Source organism: Austrofundulus limnaeus, unplaced genomic scaffold (assembly GCF_001266775.1).
Source record: "Austrofundulus limnaeus strain Quisiro unplaced genomic scaffold, Austrofundulus_limnaeus-1.0 Scaffold323, whole genome shotgun sequence".
Classification (NCBI taxonomy): Eukaryota; Metazoa; Chordata; class Actinopteri; order Cyprinodontiformes; family Rivulidae; genus Austrofundulus; species Austrofundulus limnaeus.
In genome coordinates, this window is record NW_013952725.1 from 651,201 (window position 1) to 662,194 (window position 10,994).

At 37.2% G+C, this 10,994-nt stretch overlaps 2 protein-coding genes across 3 annotated transcripts in view; both read left to right on the forward strand.

Moving 5' to 3' along the window:
- Nucleotides 1-9,179, forward strand: part of scara5 (scavenger receptor class A, member 5 (putative)) — a gene marked incomplete at its 5' end in the record, with an annotated part of 69,989 nt that extends 60,810 nt beyond the window's left edge. The window contains 2 exon segments of the mRNA XM_014022296.1: nt 5,016-5,204; nt 8,616-9,179. Coding sequence (XP_013877750.1) covers nt 5,016-5,204; nt 8,616-8,749 — 323 coding nt within the window.
- A 707-nt stretch (nt 9,180-9,886) lies between these two features.
- The window catches only part of pbk (PDZ binding kinase), a 7,452-nt gene continuing 6,344 nt past the window's right edge, over nt 9,887-10,994 (forward strand). The window contains exons 1-2 of one of the 2 annotated variants that reach the window (XM_014022312.1): nt 9,887-9,977; nt 10,522-10,680. In XM_014022312.1, the coding sequence (XP_013877766.1) occupies nt 10,523-10,680 (158 nt within the window). In that variant the 5' untranslated portion in view covers nt 9,887-9,977; nt 10,522. Of the gene's footprint in view, nt 9,978-10,385; nt 10,406-10,521; nt 10,681-10,994 lie in introns of those variants that run through there. The other variant, XM_014022313.1, reaches the window with a different exon arrangement.

Sequence of the window (10,994 nt, forward strand, 5' to 3'; positions counted from 1 at the left end):
CCTCTAGTAATATATTTACTGAGAAAAATGGTGACGTGTTCAATACTTATTTTACCAGCTGTAAACCTGAAACTCTCTGGACTTTTCAGTAAGTTGCCTCATGTTGAGGTTTAGTGGTTAAAATCACTATAATCATTTCATGATGTTGGATATTATAAATGTTTTCTGTAAACTCTGCAGAGACTGGTCAGATTACTGTTAAATGACCTGCATCAGTGAGTTTACATTTTCAGAATTAAAGAATAACAAACATGAGTCCAGTGTTTTCCCTGAAAGGGGTTTTCCTGTGTGTGCGTGTAACAAAACACTAACTCCCTGTTTGTTCTGAGTCCATTTCAAACTTCAGAGTGTTGTTGTCCTCATCAGCTGACTTATTAACTGAGACGTGTTAGCATGGAGGCCGAGCTGCAGAGCTGTGCTTTTTAACYTCTGACAGGAGCTTCTCTGCAGCTGCAGATCTCCAAACACAAATCATTTCTGATGTCGCTCAGGGACGAACCTGGACTGTTGGGATATTATTCTTAGAAATTTATCTGGATTAATGCTTTTAATGTGTGACTCATCAAATCCAACCCAGTTCACAGAACGACTAAATTAGATTTTTAAGAAGGTTTTTTAATAATCTGTTTTGTTGTATTGTTGCTAGGTCAAAGTAGTTCAGTTTATAAAGAGTTGGGCACAGAAATGTTCAACATGTTGAACTTTTAACAGCTTCAAACTAGCATCTCTTTGAGAAAAATGCATCAACAAACACCTGAGGTTTAAAACAAAAACCGAGTGAGCTATATATTAGCTCTTGGAGCATGTTTTAGGGATTACTTTATGCTACTACCATATCAAATTTTAACACAATATTTATTGGATTGATTGAAATAAAACCATTTTTGTTTCTTAAAACTATTACAGAACAGCGGCCATCTTAGAACCAGTTGAGCTCAGTCAGTTGTGGTGAAACATGCAGACATTARGGACATTATTATACTGTTGCTTTCACATATAAACACACAGGAAGTGATAACTTTACAGAGTGTGTTCTTGTCAGAACTGTCAGTGTTCCTTCAGAAAAGTTAAATTAACAGTAAACCAATTAGACAAAATGTAAAAACTAAAAAAAGAGGCAATAAAAGGCCTGTTAAAGGAAAGAGTCTGTGTTTCAGAGAAATGTTTCAGGACCAGATGGAGCCTGCTCCTGTTGTCCTGAACCCATTCAGTCCGGTTCTGTCCAGTCTGTCCCTGCTCTCCAGATAAACATGAATAATCTGCAGCCACTCTGTGCTCTGGATTTGTTCTGGTTCTGTCTGCTGCTGCTCCCCGGGCCACCACCTGGACCATCATCAGAACCGCTGGTTCTGTCTGAGCAGAAACATCCTGTCAAACCTCGTGTTTTTATTCTTTCACAGAAAATCTGAAAGCTTTTTACTAAATCAAACGACTGTTTCCTGTTTGGGTTCAGTTTGGTGTCAGAGGTCAAAAACAGTTTTTTTAAAATCTGCTGCAGCGTCTGAGCTTTATTTTTATTTTACATCTCAACCAGCCTTTTGATACTTTTAGCTTCAAGTTGTCCTTTTGATATGTTTAGCTTTTGGGTATCTGTTACGTTTGACTTTTAGTTCGTATTTTACTAGCAAAGAGTTTTGCTAGTTGATTTAGCTACATTTAGCATTTGTAGCTAGGATTTAGCTGTTTTTAGCTTGCTATTTGCAGTTTTTTTTATGTTAACTAATCTTTTGTCACTTTTTTATTTTTTAGCTAAATTTTGTTTCCTAGGCACCATTTAGGTACTTTTAGCTTTTAGTTATGTTTTGTTGGGCTTTTTGTTCATTTTAGCTAGCATTCGGCTACATTAGACATTTAGGTAGAAATTTGATATTTTCAACCCAGTTCTTTAACAAACTATATTTTGTTTTTAGCAAACATTTTGTACTTTTACTTTTTACTAACCTTTTGCTATTGTATCTTTTAGCATGACTTTTTGCTAATTTTGTGGTGTGTGTAGCTACTTTAGATTTTTAAGCCCCATTTCTGAAACTTTTAGTTAACCTTTTGCTTTTATCTAGCATTTTTGCTATAATCATCATTTAGTTATTCTTTTGCCAATTTTAGATTTTAGCTAGCCTTTTGCTGCTTTAGCGTTTAGCTAATGTTTTCGTCTTTAACTAATCTTTTGCCACTTAGGTTTTTATTCCCCACTACATTAATTTTTTTGTTGTTTTTGTTTTTTGGTGACCATTATGGTAGTTTTAGCTAACCTCTTAGCAATTTGCAACTTCTAACATTTGACATTATTTAATTCTTATTTAGCCTTTGCTACATTTACCATTTAGCTATTCTTTTGACACTTTTTAAAATTTCAACTAGGATTTTGCTGCTTTTAGCTACAGTCTTTTGCTACTTTGGCTTTTAGCTAATTATTTCTTATTTAACTAGGTTTTTTTTCCTTTTAATGATCAAAATGTTAGTGTTTTCAGTGACCGTTTTGGTATTTTTAGCTTTTAGCTCACCTTTTGCTATTCTAGGTTTTAGCTAGGCTTTTTGCTAATTTTAACTAATGTTTAACTTTTTTATGTAGCATTTGCTTGCGTTGCCCTCAGGGGTGGCAGAGTGGTTAAGTTAGGTTTGTAGTTGACGCAGGGCGTGAGGGGGTATACGTGCCAATAGTGACGCGTTGGCCCAGCGCGGTGTCCCGGCACGTAGTCATGCACCTCTGAATTTTTGTAACTCTGCAAAGGCTGCATGCCATGCACCATTCAAATAGTTTCTTTGTCAAGCTTTTGCTCTCCTACTTACATCATTTTCACAAGTTATAAAGTGTATTTCCACGTGTCCTATTGGAGAAAAGTACAACAATTTAAGTGCCAAAAACCTCCACTGCATGACTATAACTCAGCCTTTAGGAGGAGATGTCCTGTAACCAGTGGGTTATATATAAGTATTATTATATTATTGCTCTGGAACTGAAATAAATTGGCACAACTGCATTCTGCATAGGTTAAGACTGATATTACATCATGATGGGCCTGTGAATGTAGCATATTTGACAGAATAATGGGAGATAAATGAAACAGTCAGAATTTGTGATGGTCTGATGAGACTTACTTCCTGTGTGTCTGAATTTACTTCAGCTCAGTCCTGATGAGGACATGTCTACAAACACTCAGCTATGGTTGGGTATCAATGTTTACGTCTCCTTCAGAGTCCTGTGAATTGGACGGTGTTGAATCAAATCAACTGAGTACATGAGTACAGCRGCTACATAGTTTCAAAAAAACAGGATGAAAATCCATAACAGTAGAAGCAGTAGTCTTGAATCTCTGCTTTTGTGACTCCTGAGAAGTCAGACTCATGTTACAGTATATTTGCCTTTTTAGGACTGTTTCGAGCCAATTGTCATGCCCCTCGCATCAAGGTATTGACGCTTTGGGCAGGGACCGACCAAGCGTCAAAATGTTGACGCTGGGGGTACCCACCGCGCATCTTTTCTGTACGAAATGAGGCGGAGGAGGACGAGTGTGTTCCTTATACAGTGTACCCCTGAACACAGACCCTAAAGTTAACCATTAATCCTGATCCCTCATGTTAACCTCTGACCCCCGAACCAAGGAGCCCTCCAAGTGACGCAACCCAGAAAAGCCGCGGGCAGCAAGGACGGACGCACAGGGGGTACCCCCTGCGTCAACATTCAGATGCTTGGGCGGTTCCCTCCCAAGTGTCTATATGTTACGAGTCCGACATGAGAATGTGTTAGATATACACATGTCTTGTCAAGACCAATAGTCCTTATGGTGACCACAGACTGGTCCTAATATAGTGGAACTCCTTGTTTGGGTTGGTAAGGTTTAGGACCAAGGTCTGAATTAAGTTCAGGATAGGTTTAGGGTAAGGTGTCAGGGTTAGGCTATAGAAACAACTGGAACTGAATGGGAGTTAATGAACGGTCCTAATAAGGATAGCAATACAAACCTGCGTGTGTTTGTGCACAATCAACACAACATCCCATGAATCATTTACTTACTTCTTGCCCACTGTGGCAGTAACACAGATCCTCCACTCTGTTCTGGACCAGAACCTGGATGGTATCCCAGATATGGTTGAAGGTCTTCATGTCTTCCTCTGTTGTTCTTTCAGCTGCCTTTCCTGCTCTTGTATCTGTTGTCTGTGTGGGTTATGTTACCAGGTTCGTTCTTCTCCAGGTCACCAGCAAAATCCAGGTCTACATGAACAGATTTTAATGAAACTTTCAGGAAACTAGCCCATCCAATTACCTCTATAACTGACCTTCCAGTTCAAGATGGCTGCCAAAGCCAGCTGATCCTGAATATTTGGCTAAAACTTGACTTTGGTTGAAGCTGAGAGTCATTTACAGCACAGAACAAGCAGTGGATGGATGGGCAGACGGACTTTGGGTTAAACATCTTGGATTGTCACATTTTGATTGTTTAAAATGTTATTTTCAAGGTTTCACCAAAGAGCAGCTTCACGTCCTTCTTCTCTCCTTTCCTCAGTTTGCACATCCAGCTGGTTGGGTTAACATCTCCATGTYAGGTGACTGGATAAGTGCTAACAGATGCCTTCTGGAGAACTTCTAAAGAGCAAAACTTATGAATTTCAAACAACAAGGGCAATGTCAGATCTGTAAGATTACTGCCAGAATATGAGCGGAGAGCTTAAAACCCTAAATTTTATGAGAGGAGGAGACAATTTTAAAGTCTCTAAAGTCATTTATTCATTGGTTCATTTCAATCAAAGACTATGTCTGCAGTTTCATTTCCATTTGTTTTTTAATGCTTCAAATAACAGAACTGGATTAAACTCCATAAACAGCAATAATTAAATAATCTCCTCTTTATGACTTCAGTCTTGTCAGTAAATGGAAAAGTTTTGAACTTGATCTTGTTGGAGAGAAGAACAAAGACTGTCTGCAGTTTCACTGAATGTTCAGGGAAAGCCTGACTCCAGTGATGGAGCTCTGCATTTACAGATTATTAGAACAACATGTTGATGTTTGTGTTGTGCAGTCGAGGAGGAGCTGGTCCGGTTGGTGAACGGGTCTGGACCCCACGAAGGGCGCATAGAAGTGTTCCACGAACAGCTGTGGGGGACGGTGTGCGACGACGTCTGGGACAAGAAGGATGGAGACGTGATCTGCAGGATGCTGGGGTACAGAGGAGCAGAGCAGGTCTATAAGACCGCTCGCTTTGGACAAGGTTAGTTCACTTTACTTATAGAGACCCAAATCATCTCAGGGTTCTGTACAAACCATCCACATGCATTATAAAATGTCAGTTAGATTACATTAAGACTTTATTATGTCACAATGTCCCATCCTGAGCATCTGTTCGGTGACAGTGGGAAGAAAAAACTCACTTTTAACAGGAATAAACCTGCAGCAGAACCACAACTAAGCTCAGGAGGTGCCTTCACTGACTTTGGTCCAAGAGGATGGGCAAGTGACTCAGACAAACACACAACAACTGATTCATGGTTCAGGTGTAGTTACTAGGGTTCAAGTGTGGTTTCTATGGTTCAGGTGTAGTTCCTATGGTTTAAATTTAGTTTCTGTGGTTCAGGTGTAGTTTTTATGTTTCAGATGTAAGGTGTGGTTTCTATGGTTCATGTAGTTCCTGTGGTTTAAATTTAGTTTCTATGGTTCAGGTGTAGTTTTTATGTTTCAGATGTAAGGTGTGGTTTCTATGGTTCGTTGTAGTTCCTGTGGTTTAAATTTAGTTTCTATGGTTCAGGTGTAGTTTTTATGGGCAGAAAGACAAAGAAAAGGATGTTAAAGATCAAAATAATTAAACACACAGAAAGTCAAGTGAAAAATGTGACCAGTTTGTCTTCTGGCACTTTAAACTTAGAGCTGCTGAAATTAGGAATAGCTGAGGAAACCCAAACTAGCCCTAACTACAGTATTTATTAGACCCTAACTANGAACGATCAAACTGGAGGGTTTTTATCAACAGTGTTCAGTTCAAACAGAGAAAGGAGCAGAGCTGCAGTGTGTTTGTCATGCAGCTGCAGCTGTTGTTCACTTCCAGATGTGAAAACCACAATCACCAGTAGATTTATGACACAAACTCTGATGATCCTGAAGTGTTGATCAATAATATGTGTTGTTTTCTGCTTTTAGGAGGGATTCCTGTTGTCTCATGASAAACTAACGTGGCCTACTTTCACAAAGTGCAGCAGAACATGTGGAGCTCAGWAACATGATGAGCTCATTCTGCTGCTGCCAGGAGAAAACACAGAAAGTCCCAGTCCTCTGTTCCATGTCCGTTTGTCTTCAGACCACATTCCTCCTCCTCATAATGAAAGGGTTATCTCTCTCTCTSTCTCTCTCTCTGCAGATGAAACAGAAACAGGCTCAGGAGCTCATGTTTTCTGACATCAGATGTTTCAAACAGAACCTTGGTGTTGTGAAACATCAGGTCACAGTTGAACCTGCATCATGAAGCCCCTCTGATCCCAAACAAAGCAGCCTTCAAACACAGATGAAGCTGAAACACAGTCAGGTTTTATCTAAACATCCTGACAGAAAATAACTAATTTCAACACAATGACTTTTATTCAGAGTGGCATCAATTTGTTCTTTGTTATAAACTTAATTATACAAATTCTACCTCAACACCTGTCCTGCACCTGATTTATTCAACAGGATAAAGCAAACCTGCCATCTTCTGGTACAAATATGTACTACAGATTTAACACATACTTTATTTATATTTTTATCTTGTTTAATGCATGAGATATYACAAAATAAATTTAGCATTCAGGTTCACACATTTGACTTGGTGGTAATTAATAATGCAGACTTCCTGTCTGGATCTGAATTAGTCCTGAAAGGAGCTGTAGATAAACACAGTAAACTGATATTAACCTTTTAAAGGTTATGTAATAAAAGCTTTATTAAACCAAAGTAAAAATAAACATTGTGAATATTTATAGAACGACAAAAACAACATTATTAACACAAATAGTGACTGAATGGTGTATGTTGTCNAGACCCTAACTATAGTATTTATTAGACCCTAACTACAGTATTTATTAGACCCTAACTATAGTATTTATTAGACCCTAACTATAGTATTTATTAGAGAGGAAAGTTGTAAACCTCAGTAAAGTAAAGTAAAGTAAAGTAAAGAAAAGTAAAGTAAACAGAGTATGAGCCTGTGGTTCCACAGGAACAGAAACTTTACAGGTTCCTGCAGATCTTTAAAAAGTCTTAAAGTCATTGAATTCATCAATCCAAAAATAAAGCATTAATTAGCCTTAAAATGTCTTAAATCAATCTGTCAGAAGTCTTAAAAATGTTAACACATTGTAAGTAGGATGACTGGAATTCATTTCAACTATTATAATAATTGTTAAAAATATTTTTTAAACGTTCACATGCAGACATTCTCCTTTGACATCACTTCCTGTGGTTTCACATGTAAATATCTCAACAACCGTCCATCTGAACAATGTGACATTTGTTTTGTAATATGTTAATAATGTTGTCTTTACAAAAATGTTTCACTTTTCTTACAAAAAAATGATGTCACAGGCACTTTAGGGTTTCATCTACAGCAAATTGAGGTTAAGACCCCACTGTGGGTCCTAAAACTCCAATTTTTAGGTCGTTAGAGGATTTTCTAGAAATTAAATGAAGTTTAAAACTGACTGCTAAGAATGTTTCTGATATATTTAGATATGGATAAAACAATTGATCCATTAGCAATATTTGAATACTTCAACCAAAAATACTTGAGTTTCTGACACATTTTTTGTCATTTGTGTTTATTATGAAATTGTTCTTAAATTTAATTTCACTTGGCTTTAAAAAGTCTTAAAAGGTCTTAAATTTAACTTGTCTTAAACTGTAGGAACCCTGCTTTAGGCACCACAAGTAAACCTGCAGTCTAATGAGGAGCTSTGTTTGTAAAATATGGAACAATCTTATTTTTTATATGAAGATGTCGTTCTGTTGTTTGTTAAATGAGTCTGAAACAATGGAAAGAAGCCAGAACTGTAGAAACGATCTCTCCTCTTAACTTCACCAAGTTAGGTCAAATTCTCATGAGCTCATAAAACCATCTCTTAAAATGACATCAAATTTACTTTGTATCTGTATTTGAAGGACAGTTGTATATTTTAATGAACTCTGGTGTGTTTTACAGTTGAGTGGCACTACTTGACCCGATGCAGCAGGGATTAATTTAAAGCTTTTATTGCTTGGACTCTGTGAGCCAAAAGTCATGAAAAAAACATCCTGAGATGAGAGAATATTTTTTATTTTCTCTCCATTTAATGTCATTTACCGATCAGCCTTACATCATCCACAAACTCAGTCCAACAAGAAAAATAAATCAGGAAAACTCATTTTTCTTTCCAAGGGACACCCCTGGTATAAAAACAGAGGATTACATCAGAGCTGGGTTTAATTTAAAAATGCTGGAAAACAAATATTTCAGTATTTATTTTTAGGTGAGTCACTTCTCTGCATGATGGATGGAATTTAAAAGTTTTATATTTATGGGCCAAGATATTAAAAATCATAACATTTGTCTCTTTAATTTTTAATAATGTAGTGAGATTTAAGAAAAAGGTTTATAAAGTTGTAAACTGTCGGTCCACAGGCTCCGGTCGGATCTGGATGGACGACGTTGCTTGCTCAGGGACTGAAGACACCATCCATCAGTGTAAGTTCGCTGGTTGGGGCAAAACAAACTGTGGACACATTGAGGACGCTGGCGTCACCTGCAGCACCTGAACGCTCCTGACGCTGGCTCCGCCTCCTCTGTGAAGCTTTTCTTTTAGCAGAAGTGATATTTTATCAGGAGTGTTGGTCTGTGCACGGACCTGTTCTGCAGAGACTTTCTGCTTCAGGACTGAAGCTTCAGCTCCATCATTACCTGCAGGGATCATCTGAGTGGACGCTCTCTGAGGACTGGTTCATGCTGGTCTCCTCAGAGTTTACAGAACTCCACAGCATCCTCTCCTACAGCAGGATGCTCTCAAAACAAATGAAGAGAATTTATAAGATAAACTTTTTTATCTTTATTACCAACAGCTTGGAAATGTCTTTATGCATAAAAACTGTGCCTTATTTCTTGTAATAAAAATAAATAAATTCATGCAATGGTATGCAGGTTGAAAGATGCAAAACCATGTAAAATAATAAATTTAATTTCATAAACGAAGTGTTTCTGTAATTTGCTTCTTTCTTGCCTTTGCTGGATATTTACTTCCTTGTTTCAGACGTCAACATGATGAGAAAAAGTGAGCAAAATACTTGATCTTTTATCCAACAAACTCCTTAAAAAATAAAACTAAGTTTGAACAACTCATGAAAATGTATTGTTTTAGTCATGCTCTTTAATATTTTTGTTTGTTTGTTTGTTTTGTAAACTATTTTTAAATTGAACAACTTCCGTTTGCTACATGTTGGTGAACACTCCTGATTTTCATTAAACTCATAAAAACTCAAAGTAAAAACAGTTAATAAAACAAGTTAAAGATGCAGAAGATAGAAGGTGTAGAAGTTATACTTTGTAATAAATATGCACCTAATAAGGAAGAGCCTCATTTCTTTCATGGAGAAATAAGATGTTATATGACTGGACAGGTAATATATGACTGGACAGGTAATATATGACTGGACAGGTAATNATATTTTGTTGCAGTTACACATGTTGGCCCTGAGGGGGCGGTGTTTACAATGAGTCACCACTGAAACTGTTTATAATTATGTCCTTTTCTACAGAGTTTACACAACCATCGTTTTTCTTTACTGTTTCTGTGTGTAGTAACTACTGTGTGTGAAATATTTAATCAGGTTTTTAATTTTAGTGTTATGATCGCGGATGTTTAAAAACTACAGCGCTCTGTTTGTCCTTCTTCGGTGCCCGTAGATAAACCGGATGTCAGTTTGAATGTTTGGCGCTGACGCGCTTTTTTAAACAGTTTTGTTAGAAGAAGCCGTAAGAAAAGGACCTGAGGTGAGTTTTTAATTTGAAAAACGTTTTTTTTTTTGTCTCAGTTTATCATAAAGTTTCTTGAGAAAWGTGAGGAAGGAAATGCTGTAAGAGCTAGCATGTTGTCGCTAACTTTACCCACTCAGTTTAGCTGCAGTCTGCTGTTAACGGTTAGAAAACTTTGAAAACAACAAAACTCAAAAGTTAACTGGATTAATTAGTATTTTACTTTTATTCTTTAACTAACTAATAATACTGTAAACAAACATGTCGACGGAAATGAGAGGATTTTTACATTTCTCATTAACACCAGCTCGTTCGTGCTAAGTGAGACTTTAGTTACAAATTGTTAACTTTTTCCTTATTGTGTGTAATAATAATAAATGTAACTTTTTTCCATCCTTCTCAGAACATTAAATATTTGCACTTTAATTCGGCGTGCATCTCATAGAGTAAGAGCTTATTATTTTTGAAATGTGCTGTTTTAAGACTTAGAGTATTAAAAGGAAATGTTTGAAAATAAAACCCTTTTGTTAACAGTTTGACTCTGTCAACCCTTCTTGAACAGAATGAGCACTTTCACCAAGGAGGAGGGTGGGTTTAAAACCCCCCAAAGAGTCCGGGTGAGCTGTGGACGCGGTGCCGGGACCCCCATCACCATCCCTGCATCACCTTTCATGAAGAAACTGGGCTGTGGGACAGGAGTCAGTGTTTACCTCATGAACAGGTTAGTTTTTTACTTTTTACTTATTTATTAAACACTTTTCTAACTGTCTCACTTTTTAACTTATAGGTTAGACCAGGGGTGGGCAGTCCTGGTCCTGGGGGGCCACAGCCCTACATGTTTCACATGTTTCCTGCTCCAACACACCTGATCCAGTCTCTGAACCACCTCTTCATGTTCTGCAGTACGGAGGACCAACACTGACATAATTAGAAATAAAAACAGAAACATATAAATGAACCACTAAATAAATAAATACGTTTAAAATGCACCAAATAAATTAAAAAATAACTTTATCTCAAGTTTTATATTTTAAT